Here is a 13,567-nt window from a genome sequence, read left to right as displayed (position 1 = left end):
CCACTGTGACCAGAAATCATGTTTCATGTTAAGGGAGTGCAACTTCATTTTGCTGCTGCTGCTGCTCCTTCCTCCGTCCATGAATCAGGCTGGGAATCCTTTGTGTACAGATTCATTCATGGCTCAAACCATTTAGCACACTGCATTGCTTGAAAACCTGGATGCACTGTTGCTTGTTTGTTTTGTCATTTAGAGCAGGGAACGTTGTCCTATTAGAAGCTGCGGGAGCTAATGAAAATGGAGGTGTTCTGCTTGAGCAATAGATTTCAGACTTGTCTGGTCTGGCTAATTCAGCAGGCAAAAACTCTATTCACTCCCTACATGATGTTCTCAAGCTGGATCGCATATGTGGTTAACGTGCGTTTGCAAAACTACCCATTTTGCATTCAGGTGCTCAAAGCCAAAAATTGGCAGTTTCACACAGCTCTGGAGAGTGTCCAGCTGTGAAATGAAATTCTGTGTAGCACTTTAGCCTATGCAGGAGCGGGTGGAAAATCTTTTGCTACCCCAGTGGTTAGCACATACGACTTCCCGCATACAAAATGCAATGAGCTATCGTTTACAATGTTGTTCATTTTTATGAAGCAGAGAGAGTCCTGGATGATTAGCTGCTGAAATTGTCAGCCCTTCAGGCCTTCTTAACAAATATTTTGTTTTTGAATGAAGAAGATGATTGGTTCTGGATACCTGCAAAAAAAGGAAGGCTTGAGAAGAGATGTGCATTTTAAAACCAATATAGTCCTGTCTTAAAGCTTTTTGACCTGATTTGAAGCCTGAAGCCTGATGTACATTTCCTTGAGAGTAAGTCCCAATGAAGTCAGTGGGATTTACATCTAAGAACACATGTTATTTGTTTGCTAATTATATTTTTATCTCATCTTTAAAGGAAAGTCAAGGTGGTGTGAAAGGTTTCACCTTTCATTTTATCCACACTGCAACCCTGCAAAGTAAGTTAGCTAGAGCAACAGTGACCAGCCAGTATAACCCTGTGATTTATTGATATATTTTTTTGCTAACTGGGATTTGAACCCTGGTCTTCAATATCCTAGCCTGGCCACTACATTAAAAAAATTCAGGGACATTTTTTTCCATATGCACAAAAATAAAACTAGTCCTCTCTTATAATAAAATAATGTTCTTTTCAATCACACGCTTGCATCATTCCTTCCTATCAAACTAATAGAAGCAGAATTTTAAAAATTGTATTATTTTTTAATATAAATGCTTCTACGAATTGCAGTTTTAAAATGAAGAGTTCTCTCTTCGTTAAATTACAGGGAAAGTGGCTCTTTCGAGAGGGCAACTGCAATGACACATCTGTGCACCGGAAAAAAAGTATGCCTCTTGCTTCAGAAATATATATTTTAACCTATTTGCAAACATATGCAATTTTAATTGATTGGTTAATCAAATAAAGCATGCATGATTAATCAGCGGCAATTTGTCTAACAGAGTTGCAGCCCCAGCTGTAAGACTCCGTACAGCAACAATTAAGTGCTTGGGATGGAAGATGCCAACAGGTGCACCAGCTGTGCCAGAATTGCACAAATAGTCCAGCAGTGTTACAGGAAGATTCACCAGCTCACCTGTTTTACGTTCTAGGTAGTGCTGAAACTGGAATTCTAACAGCAGCTTGCAGGGAACATTCAAATACTGCAAGGAAGAGTGGCCTGTGTTCCCCAGAATATTAATGTATCATGTTCCAGTCTAAGTCTTAGAGACATACACAGCGTCATATGTGAACTAATAGTCTTGGTGGACTGCACTGGGGACCCCATGGTTTGTTTGATCACTGATGTTCTGCCAGCATGCAAACTACTATTGGGTTGTCATTGCATACACCAGTTGGATACTGTTAACTGACCCTTTTTCAATTAACATGGAGCTATCTTTTGTTTATTTCAGCCAATTTCATTATTAGCTACCTTCTGTGGATCTGGTGAAAGTCTGTTGTCTATATTACCTGATATCCTTTTAAGTATTTTAATGGACAATCTGTGCTAAGCTCTCTCCAATGAAATCAGTGGGGCTTAACAGTGCTTAGCTTGGGCTGGTTGACGGCATTTTCTTCCTCTTCACTAAGCATAATGCTTTGCTTCTGTTTTTTCCTCATCTGAAGCTGCCTAGTCATTTTAAAAATCAATACCATTTTTGTCAGCATCTCTCACGTAATTTACCATCATACCTCTGAGGAGGTCTTATAGGGAATTAATAATGTAGTACCATTATTTTCCAGAGCACAGTCACTTAAGAACATAAGAAAAGCCTGCCATATCAGGTGAATGGCTTATCTAGTCCAGCCATCCTATTCTCACAGTGGCCAACCAGATGCCCATGTAAAACCTGCAAGCAAGACATGAGCACAAAAGCATTCTCCCCTTCTGCAACTCCCAGAAACTGGTATTGAGGCATACTGCCTCCGACAGTGAAGGCAGAATATAGCCATCGTGGCCTTATTTCTCCATAATTTTGTTTAATCCTCTTTTAAATACAGTGGTACCTCAGGTTACATATGCTTCAGGTTACATACGCTTCAGGTTACAGACTCCACTAACCCAGAAATAGTGCTTCAGGTTAAGAACTTTGCTTCAGGATGAGAACAGAAATCGTAGTCCGGTGGTGTGGCGGCAGCGGGAGGCCCCATTAGCTAAAGTGGTGCTTCAGATTAAGAACAGTTTCAGGTTAAGAACAGACCTCCGGAACGAATTAAGTACTTTACCTGAGGTACCACTGTACATTCTCATTGGTGGCACTCTCTAGCTCTTATGAGAGCTAATGCCATACTTTAACTACATGCTGTGCAAAGGTTTATTTTCTTTTGCCTGTCCTGCTTCTTCCAACCATCAGCTTTATTGGATGTCCACAAGCTCTACTATAATGAGAAGGGGACCAAACGTTTCTCTACCCATTTTCTCCACACTATTCGTAATTTTATACACCTATATCACGTCACCTTTTACCCAACTTTCCTCAAATGCTGCAACCTTTGCTGTTAGGCAAGTTGTTCCATTGCATTGATCATTTTGGTTGCCTTTTATCTGAACCTTTTCCAGCTCTGCAATATCCTTTCGAGGTGAGATGTACTCAGTATTCCAAGTGCAGTCACCGCATATGATATTGGCAGTTTTATAATCAGTTTCTTTCCTAGCATAGGATTTGCCTTTTTCACAGCTGCTGTACACTGGATCAGCATCTTCACTGAGCATATTTACTACAACCCCAAAGATGTTGCTTCTGGGAGGTTACCCCAGGAAGTCTTTGGGTATGTAGTGACCGACAAGTCTAATAAATGATTATACTGATGGTGATGTTTGTTTTCTTCCTTGGCCTCTATAGACAAGCGAGTTATAGAATGATTTGTGGGTGGGTGTTTTTTAAAAAACAAAACCCAACATTGTTGCTGTTATTACTGAGAACAATATGAATAATATGCATAGGTAAATGAGTTATTGAATTTAAAAACAGCATTGCTGTTATAACTGATAGTACCAATATGAATAGTATTCACGTGTCAAATGAAATGCACGCCGAGAACACGAGGAAATATATAACATGATGCCCCTTGCCTTTTATTTAAGTAGTTCATCGCGTTTTCCATGGCGTGCATGTCATTTGAAACGCGCGCGTGTTTGGAGGGGAATACGGTAAACCCATAAACAACGACGACACTTTTATTAACAATAGTATGCATCAGTCACAAGTTAAGCGCATCAAGGAGAAAGAGGCAGCTTCGCCCTGCAAGCGAAGAAGCACGTGGAGCTGCCAAGGGTCTCCGTGCTCGCCGCTCTCTCAGCGCCACGTGCCGGGCAGCATCTCTCCCACTCCAACCGGAGAGTTATCGCAGGGTGGCGGCGGGGTGGGGCGCTTGTTTTGCAGGCTTCCCGCCGCCCCCAGCCGCCTTTCAGCCTAAATAAAACGAACGGGACCCTTGACGCTTCTGCTCCCGTACACGGGGCGTGAGACCGCGAGGCTGCCGCCTCGCTCAGCCCTTCCCTCAGCGCAGCCCAGCCCGCGGGAACTACAACTCCCATGATGCTTCGAGGTTTCCTACCCGCTTCGGCCTCCGTGATTCCGCTTTTCCCATAAGGCACTGGGCCTGGTGACCCCCGCCAAGCCGCGAAGGTCGTGTCCAGGGAAGAGGCCGCCAGTTTCCGCTCAGGTTCCCTCCGCTGCCGGTTGTGCGTGCTCGTCCTCCCGGCGCCATGTTGGGTGTCAGCGTCCGCCGGTTCGCCACCTCGGCCATTCGCCGTTCGCATTATGAGGAGGGGCCTGGAAAGGTAAGACGGGGCAGGGGAGGTTAGGGGCTCCCCCCCCCCCCGCAATTTCCTCCTTGGGCCTGGCCGGGCCCAGGGGAGCTTCCTGGGAGGTATCTGCCCGCCATGCTGGGGTATTTGCGCCTCTTGGGGTCTCGGGGATGCTTCTTGGTTGGCGCTTGGGCTTGAGGAGGCTGGGGGGGGGGGTCCTTGAGGGAGGGGTGCTGATTCTCCTCCCTTCCATCCCAATCTCTCTAGCGAAGAGATTATTTTTCATTCGTTTTCTCGGAGGTCATATAGCAATCCGTTCCCCAGCCGTTGCTCTTCCACTAGGACCTTGCTTCGCCCTACAGCTACTTACAACAACACATTATTATTATTATTGGTATTATTTGTACCTCGCCCATTTGACTGAACCTAACCCTGAAGTACAGGGCGGGCGATTGACAGTGGCGACCTCCCCCGCCCCCCCCCCGAAAAAAAGGAAGAAAACTAAACAACTAAAGGGTGATCGCTTCAAAAAAAAAACAAACCAAAAGCTCAACAGTAACTACCCTCTAAAAAGAAAGATTAACAACTGAAAGGTGACACCCCCCCCCAAAAAAAGCTCAAAACTTTTGCTAACTTCCCTCTAAAAATCTGCACAACTGAAGGGCAATCTCCGCAAAACAAACAAAAAAAGCCCACCTTAATAAATACTGATTTCTTAATTTGGGGTTAAAAAATTTAGGAGTAATCCTATATGTGGGGGCGGAAATACAAGGAAATTTTTTCCCAGTAGGCAAAATGGCTCCATGTAGGCTATGGTCTGCAGCCTTCAGTGTATGAGGCAAATGCATTGTACAAAATGGGAGGTATGCTAGCATGGATCGAAAGCAGTGGTTCCCAGTCGGTGGTCCTCGGACCCCAGAGGGTCCGCGGTACCATTCACGTAACAAAAACTACAACAGGGATATCAAAAATTTCAAAAGTAGGGGGTCTGTGGCTTGGCTTTTGAAAAACGGGGTCTGCAGTACTTAGCTAATATGAAACCACTGGTCTAAAGGGCTACTTTAGGTGGGATTTCTGATAAAGTACCCTGGTTTCATACTGGAAATGTCTTGAAAATCTCATTGGTTTCAAAATAGCACTGCAGTTTATCACAGGGGAGAAGGCTATAGGTTGAGAAACTTCCAACAGAACGTACCACTGGTGCACCTTACTCATTAGATTGATCATAGAATTGAAGAGTTGAAAGGTACAGCAAAGTTCATTTTGCCCAACTCTCTCCCATGCAAGAATCATTTTCCTAACATGGAGCTCAAATCCACAACCCTGAGTCTCATGCTCTACCAACAGAGCTATCTCAACATTGTGGAGTTTTCATATTCGATCCCATCTATAGAAATTGAACTCAGTACATCGCTTTGTTGGCTTTAAGCATTGACATAGTACAATATTCTTGCCAATGCAACATGATTCTCTCTCCTTGGCTGCTAAGTTTCCAGTGGTACAAATGATGAGAACATAACAGTATGAATAATGATGATACTGTAAACGCTTTCTGATGTACCTAGTCCTCTTTGTGAATTCCGTTAAAGAAGAAGTTGCCAGAAGATCATTTGGGAGGGAAGCAAAATGGTGATATTGCAATAATGCCATGAAAATACAATTAGATCATGATCTTAATCTCACCTATGATTAATCACTGTTTACGCCTTTATACTCTTTTAAGAGTCAAGCAGATGAATACCCTGATCGAAGCCTGGCTCAAATTGTACATGAAGTCTTCCCATATGCAGAGCAAAAATCTGTCTTGGTACCAACACTGCCACATTTTAAAAATATGGCTGAATGCACATTGAGTACAGTTAAATGATAATGATTGGGATCAGAGCAATTAAGTCTTTAATTTCCTTCACTTTTTCTAGGACTTGGCTAAATTAGCTTTTGCACTTATTAATAACTTGGTACCACCACTATAAAAGAACTTCAAAATTCTTGTCTCTCCAGAACCTCCCTTTTTCTGTGGAAAACAAATGGCGATTATTGGCAATGATGGCAGCCTTCTTTGGAAGTGGATTTGCTGCTCCTTTTATTGTAGTAAGGCACCAGCTGCTCAAGAAGTGAACATACAATAATGGGTAATTGCTGCTATTTGTCTTAAATCTCTCTTAAGTTTGTTATTGTGTGCCAGTGGATTGTAACAGAACTATACATACACTCTGAATTTATTTTTGTTTTAATACTAAATGTTTGATTGCTGGTGAAGAAATACAAATATCACTGTGTTTGAGTGGTAGGTACTATTCCTGTGAGTAGTTAAAATTCTGGGTAATGCAGGTAAAGGAAGTTGCACACATATAAATTGCCTTTGATTAAATCTAGATTTGAATTGGCATCAAAAAATTAAGGTGGGAGCCCTCATTTAAAGGCACTAGCAAAATATTTAAGCTTGTCAACTTCATAGCAGTTTGATCTCTGCTGTTGAGCTGAAAAGTACTTAAGCGAAAGGTGTTGCATCTTTGCCTTAACAGCTAGATCCTGAACCAGCTCTCTGCCATTATGTACCAGTGATGGGCCTGATATGTGCACCTTCACTGGGAACTGGCGTAGCATAGTGGCATTTTTACCTGTTTCCCCATAGTCTCCACCACCTTCTGTGCTGGTGATCATGGATGGCAGGTTTGTAGATGCAGCAGCGGCTATGCCATTTCTTTAAGCCGCACTGTTGCTGGCCAGGGGTTTGGAATGCCCTCCCCTCTAATTGTTTAAAGTATAACACCTGCACAAAATAGTTTAAAAGCTCTTCAGACACAATAAAGGCATTTCAAGATTGTGGCATATATAATAATAAAAGAAACTTCTATAAAACAAGAGCAGGGGCATGGGTCATTGTTGGACCATCTGCATGCACAAGATCCTGGATCCAGCCTTCAGAATTTCCAGTTGAAATGATATTGATTAGCAATTATTGGGAAAGATCTCTCCCTGGAATTTGGCAAACTGCTGTTAGTCAGGGAAGACAGTAGTGGAACAGATGGATAAGTATTCTGAGCTAGTACAAAACAGCTTCCAATGTCCACATCAGATCTAATTTCACAGTGTTCAGTGAAATGTTAATGCATAAGTCTGATCTGTATGTAATGATGCCTTTGGAGTATACTTCACAATTTGATTTAATTTAATTCACTGTAAGGTATTTATAAGGAAGGGCTTTTGGTCTGTTTGCCTGACTTATTTATTTCTCTTTCAGAATGAAGATGGAAGTTTATCTAGAGTACAACTTTCTTTTCTGAAAGAAAGCATACAACTAAGACTAATCACACTGGATGTGTTTGTAAATAAAAATTAAATCTGAAAATAGAGTGTGGGCTTTTATTTCTGCTTGCTGCTCAGTTATTGAAATCCACAATGCAGAATCATTCCATCCTCATTGAAAATGGAGATGGGACTTTTACATTTTGCCTTAATTCAGTCTGTTTGGTTTCTTCATACACAACACCTTTCAGTTTCTCTATAATGTGCAATTACTGGTATAAATCTGGGAAACTTGAGTTTTTCACTGAGGGGATGATGTTCTATTTGAGGGTGTTATCAGTGGCCCAGCTCCCATTGATAGGGGTCCAGCTGTGGGCAATGTTGTTGCAGCTGGACTACTTTTTCTCTTGCACTCAGTGTTGGTATGCCACTCCCAACTGTAGAAAGCAGCATGGTTTGCTCCTAGAGAAAATATTGGTCTACAATCCTAAGTATTCTTAATAAAAAACAGTTACATTTTAAACTGGAATTCCTATACTTTAGTCTATTGGGGATGGCAGTCCTCAGACAGAATTCGTTTTTTTACTGCAGCCCTGAGGTCCACCAACCTAGACTCATGTGCAAAACAGTGACTCCGGTAAAACATGCTAAGAAATAAGTAACCGGATGCCTCTGAATACATGCTAAATTCAAGAATTCGTCATTGGTACCAGAACTAATCTTCCTGCCCAAATCCATTTCTAGTTTTACTACAAACATTCTTTTTCCAACAGTTTCTCCCCCCCCCCCCTTATTTTTAAGGTGGGGAGCTTTTTGCATGTGAGTGTTGCAACCATGTGTTCCATCTGCTTTCTGGCCCACTAATTGTTAAATTTAAAGTAAGGCAAGTGATCTACAGTGATGACCAACTAAGCCAAACCTGGACTAGATCCACTGAAATCAATGGACTTGGCTGCAAAGGGTCTATCCTGAGTATGACTTCTCATTGGCTATCCCCCTTAGAAATGACTAAGCAACCCTTCACAAGCAGTTTTTGTCTTAAGAATTTTTACAAGTGCCTTGCTGGATCAGATAGGCCTTGTAATCAAGTGTAATTTACGAGAAATGTCTCAACAGATGGGCCACCAGAAATTAACTGTTAAACTACTGGTGTCTGAGCTACATTCTGAACATAACAATCTGCTTGATTAGTGATGTGAGGTGAGAATATCCTCCACAAACTAAATTCTAATGTAAGAACCAGTTTTACAACCCACATTTAAAAAATCTAGTAAATGATAATTCAAGCTGTGATATGCCAGTGTTAAGTAATGAATAATGATTTTTTTTTATTCAGTTACATTACTGGGCATTGTGTCATTCCCCATTTGCAGTTCTGAAATGTGAGCTACAGAAACATTTTTTAGTTTTAAAAATGTTTAATTGGATGAACATTTGTATTTGTATCTCAACTATATGTAATAGCCTTTTTTCTATTTTGGTGTGACCTTATTCTTAGCAATTTTACACCCTTGGCCATACAGTGTGATTTTTTTACAGAAAGTAGCTTTAATGCTTAATCACTTAAAAGTACCTAGACCTGTACAAATATGTGTAACAGTATGTGAGGTGGCCTTGATTTAAACAGGAAGGAAAACTGTGTGCCAAAACAGTTCAGCTACAGAATCCTGATTATCGCCAAGTGCAGGGGTCTGCAACCCGCGGCTCCGGAGCCACATGTGGCTCTTTTACACCTTTGCCGCGGCTCCGGGGCAGATACTAGCGAGGGGAGGAGGCGCATTGTGCGCCCCGACACTCCCCACTGTGGCGGGCGCTGTACTGGCTGTGACGTCACATGGGGGCAGTGCGTGCGTTAGTCACGCACCGTCCCAACGTCACCTTCCCACCCGCTGTCAGATCGGAGGGCAGCGGCGCACATGCTTTAAATGTCGCAATGGTTTTGCGGCTCCCAGGTTTGTTTTTTCTTCGGAAACGGGTCCAAGTGGCTCTTTTTGTCTTAAAGGTTGCAGACCCCTGACCAAGTGGATGGGGTGGAGATGTTGTTTGCCATGGCTCTGTGACATGACTGCTAACAAACCATTCTCTCTCAACCTCTTTGTTTTGAGTGTCTAAAATGGGCTAAAAGCATGGTAACCTGTTGTTGGGTTGTCAAGAGAGGGTGTAAATATTGCTACCAGCAGTGAACCTTCAAGAGAGCATGATATTCAGAAATAAATATGACCAACAACACTGAATGAACAAATGAGACTGGGCGACAGTTTTTCATGTGTTCACTGGCAAGAAGCTGATTTGGGGACAATTAATGGTCTGCACAAGCACCCAACGCTAAACTAATCAGTTCAGCTTCTGAGCAGTACATGGCAGGAATTCTGCTTGTTTATTATTTTTTATGACTTGCAATGAATGTCGATTTTGAAAAGCTCTTTAAATCATCCTCGTGGCACATGATAAGTCAGGAAGGAGCGACCTTTTCCCAGAGCAGCATTCTCCCTGCTTATGGTTTCCCAAATACTGATAAAGTTCTGTGAGTACAACACAAAGTGCCAGATTCATCATACTGAAATGATGGCTAATGTGCAATGCAAGGTAGCTGGCTTTACTCCTGGCACATAAGCTATATCACTCATAATTGTTTGTGCATTCCTGCAAATGCCAAGAAAATCAAACATCTGTCATGCCAGATGAGGGAACGCGACTCATTTACCACACTTAGCACTCCACTCATCCTGGAAAAGGTCACTTGGACATGAACAAGCTGTACGTGGTTAACCAGAGTAGAAAATGATAGCATACATCTCCCAAGGCATGTAGATGGAATTGGTGGCTCTAGCAATATTAATATGGTTATTCACCTTCAAGGAAATTGTTTTTGTTTTTTAAATGTATACAAAATTATGATGTCTACATGGCTTATTCTGGAAAGTCAAAGCTTTCTAAAAGCTTGGTGTGTGAAATACTAACAACTGGATTTTACAATTGACATATATAGGCAGAGTTTACCCCCTGAATTTAATGCAGCTTATGCACAGAAAAATGTGCATTTTAAGTTGCTTTAAACATCTTAAAACTTCATAATCGGTGTTTTTTTAAGTGCTAGACATTTTTGCTACAATTTTCGCTCTAGGCAAACTTTGCTATAGGATGCAATTGCTAAAACAAACAGAGGTCGAAAAACAGCAATACTGGGGTAAATGAAGACAAGGCCTACTTGGTGGTGGTGGCTCCCCAGTAACTGAATAATAATAATAATAATTTTATTACTTGTACCCCACCCATCTGGCTGGGTTTCTCCAGCCACTCTGGCTGGCTTACAGCATATCTAAAAACATAATAAAAACATCAAGCATTAAAAAACTCCCGATACAGGGCTGCCTTCAGATGTCTTCTAAAAGTTGTGTAATTATTTATCTCCTTGACATCTGAAGGGAGGGCTTTCCACAGGGAGGGTGCCACTACCAAGAAGGCCTTTTGCTCTCTTGAATGCCCTCAAGAGGTTCATGTTGTGCCTTCTTACAGTCTTTTTGGCACCACGTGCAGGCCATTACAGCTTTTAAACTGTGAATTTCAGGGTCGATTGATTTTCAGAGCTGTTGCCTATAGGGTGTCCATGTGCCCTACTTTACAAAATAAAATTTGAAGAACCCAAGTCTGGTTTCAAAATGAAGAACCCTAAGAAGGGAGAGGGCCTTGAAGTTGCCCAATGCTAGCCAGTACCTGGGCAGAAGACACATACATACCTACATCATTTTAGTTGTATGCCGCCTTTCCTTAGTTAAAACCATGCTCAAGGTGGCTTGCAACATGAAAAAACACGTAGTTACGAACCTAACAAAGGTAGTCATAAACAATAAATAAAACATCAAAAAGTACACAATCAAATGGAAGAATTTCCACAAGATCTATAATCGATATGCAAAAAATTAATATCAATAACAGCAACAACCCCCCTCCCCCCAAAAAACGATATGCCAGCGTCCCCTTTTGCATTTTTTTATGATTATGTATTTTTTCCTTTTTGGCAATGTGCATGTTTTTAGTAACACTATTTCACTGTGCTATTCTTGGTTGATTGTCTGTTGTTGCTGGATTCGGTTTACTTTTTATTATTCTATATTATTATACCTCAGACTTCCATTCTTCGTAAGCCTCCCAGAGAACATTGTTATTTGGTGGCATAAAATGCTGCAATAAATGAAACATGCTTGAATCATTGCATCAGCTATCCATCTATTCCCTGCTCTTATTGCACTGTGTCCTGAATTTTGCTGTCCCTGTGTTGGAGAGTATGCAGTAGCTGGAGTTTCTGGACCAGGATCCCAAACTGGGATTCAAGGCAGCTTCCAGCATTTAAAAGCATTGTTATAAAATGCAAAGGAATGAAAACAAAGGAATGTGATCCTCTTCTGAGGCCCTTCTTCATGTGTCTCCTCCATGAGAGGTCCAGAGGATGGCAACGAAGGAAAGGACCTTCTCTGCACTGGCTCCCAGTTGTGGAATGCTCTCCCCAGGGAGGCTTGCCTGGCACCTTCATTACATATCTTTAGGTGCCAGGCAAATACATTTCTCTATAACCAGGCTTTTGGCTAATTAACATTCAGTGACCTTTTAAATCTGTTTGTGGAAAAAGGGGTTATTGGCTTGGCTTATTCTGTACAGTGGTACCATGGGTTACAGACGCTTCAGGTTACAGACTCCACTAACCTAGAAATAGTACCTCAGGTTAAGAACTTTGCTTCAGGATGAGAACACAAATTGTGCGGTGGTGGCACAGCAGCAGCGGGAGGCCCCATTAGCTAAAATGGTACCTCAGGTTAAGAACAGTTTCAGTTTAAGAACAGACCTCCAGAACGAATTAAGTTCTTAACCCGAGGTACCACTATATTCTGTTTTCTCCTTTTATATTTTTATGCTGTGAACAGCATATCCTCCAACATTTCTCCGATGAAAATAGGAAAGTCCCATTCCATAAAGATAATTTTACTATTTATACGCCACTCAGCTTACTGGGTTGCCCCAGCTACTCTGGGCAGCTTCCAACATGTATAAAAACATAATGTGACATTAAACATAAAAAAACCCCTTCCCTATACAGGATTGCCTTCAAACAGCTTGGGGGTCAGATAGCTCCATACCCTCCAACATTTCTCCAATGAAAATAGGGAGGTCCTAAGAAAAAGTGGGACATTCCAGGATCAAATCAGAAAGCAGGAAAGCTTCTCTAAATCAGGGACATCTCTGGAAAATTGTGGCACTTGGAGGGTTCATCTTCGGATGAAGGGCGCTATACACATTTAAAAATAAAATAAACTAGTTAAGAACAATAATTAAACTACATCAAAAAGCACTGAGAACCAGCAATTAAAATACAGTTTGTCCTGACAGCAGCCCAGTGATCGGCATGGTCTGCACCTTAGATTTCCAAGGCCTGTGCTTTATTGCAAATTCCAGGCACACCTGGGCCACAAATGATTTTTTTCTTAATCCCCAATATGTGCAAGAACAATTTAGATGTCAGTTTGGCCAGGTATTTTGTAACTCGGTGGTCTTTAACTGCTCCTTCAAAACCCTTTGAAACTTCTTTCTGGTATGCACACCAAACTGCTTCACAGTCGCAAGTGAGAAGAATAATTATATGTGATTGTGCTGAGCTTTTGTCATCCCCGCAGGCTCCCAAAACACTTGGCATGCTGTGAATTTCGTTTGTCAGCTCCTAGGCCCAGAATGTGCAATTTTAAGATTTTGTGGGACATTTTGGAATTTCCATAATTTAACAGACCATTCGCCCATTAAATTCTGCAGAGCTCTGATGCTCAGGTGTGGAGTCGGGGGTAAAGAAAATGAGCTTAAAATAAGTATGATTAAAATAAGCCATGGCTTAACATGATGTGCAAACCTAGCCATCGTATAGCCTGCTGTGGGCTTGACAGCTCTCCTGTTCTTGAAGTCTCAGGCAGCCAGCAAAAATAGCTTTATTGATCTCCCGGTGAGCTGCCATATATGGCTGATGGGATGTGTTCAGCTTCATGAGCTGCAAGTTGTGCAGGTCTAATGTACAGATTTTCTGTTTATCTCTC

General features: G+C 41.8%; 1 protein-coding gene and 1 non-coding gene across 2 annotated transcripts; both read left to right on the top strand.

The window, feature by feature from the left end:
• Nucleotides 1-4,101: 4,101 nt before the first annotated feature.
• COX7C (cytochrome c oxidase subunit 7C) lies at nucleotides 4,102-7,596 on the top strand. The gene is made up of 3 exons (XM_028749153.2): nucleotides 4,102-4,277; nucleotides 6,246-6,376; nucleotides 7,489-7,596. Exons 1-2 carry the CDS (start codon nucleotides 4,203-4,205, stop codon nucleotides 6,360-6,362), a joined length of 192 nt encoding a protein of 63 aa, XP_028604986.1. The 5' UTR covers nucleotides 4,102-4,202; the 3' UTR covers nucleotides 6,363-6,376; nucleotides 7,489-7,596.
• LOC114606945 (small nucleolar RNA Z39) lies at nucleotides 5,743-5,804 on the top strand. The gene has a single exon (XR_003709019.1). It is a non-coding gene; the product is annotated as a small nucleolar RNA Z39 (small nucleolar RNA).
• Nucleotides 7,597-13,567: the final 5,971 nt, after the last annotated feature.

The sequence above is a fragment of the Podarcis muralis genome, chromosome 11 (genome assembly GCF_964188315.1).
Source record: "Podarcis muralis chromosome 11, rPodMur119.hap1.1, whole genome shotgun sequence".
Classification (NCBI taxonomy): domain Eukaryota; kingdom Metazoa; phylum Chordata; class Lepidosauria; order Squamata; family Lacertidae; genus Podarcis; species Podarcis muralis.
Note: the sequence above shows the minus strand (reverse complement) of the source record. Positions and strands in the feature narration are given on the sequence as shown.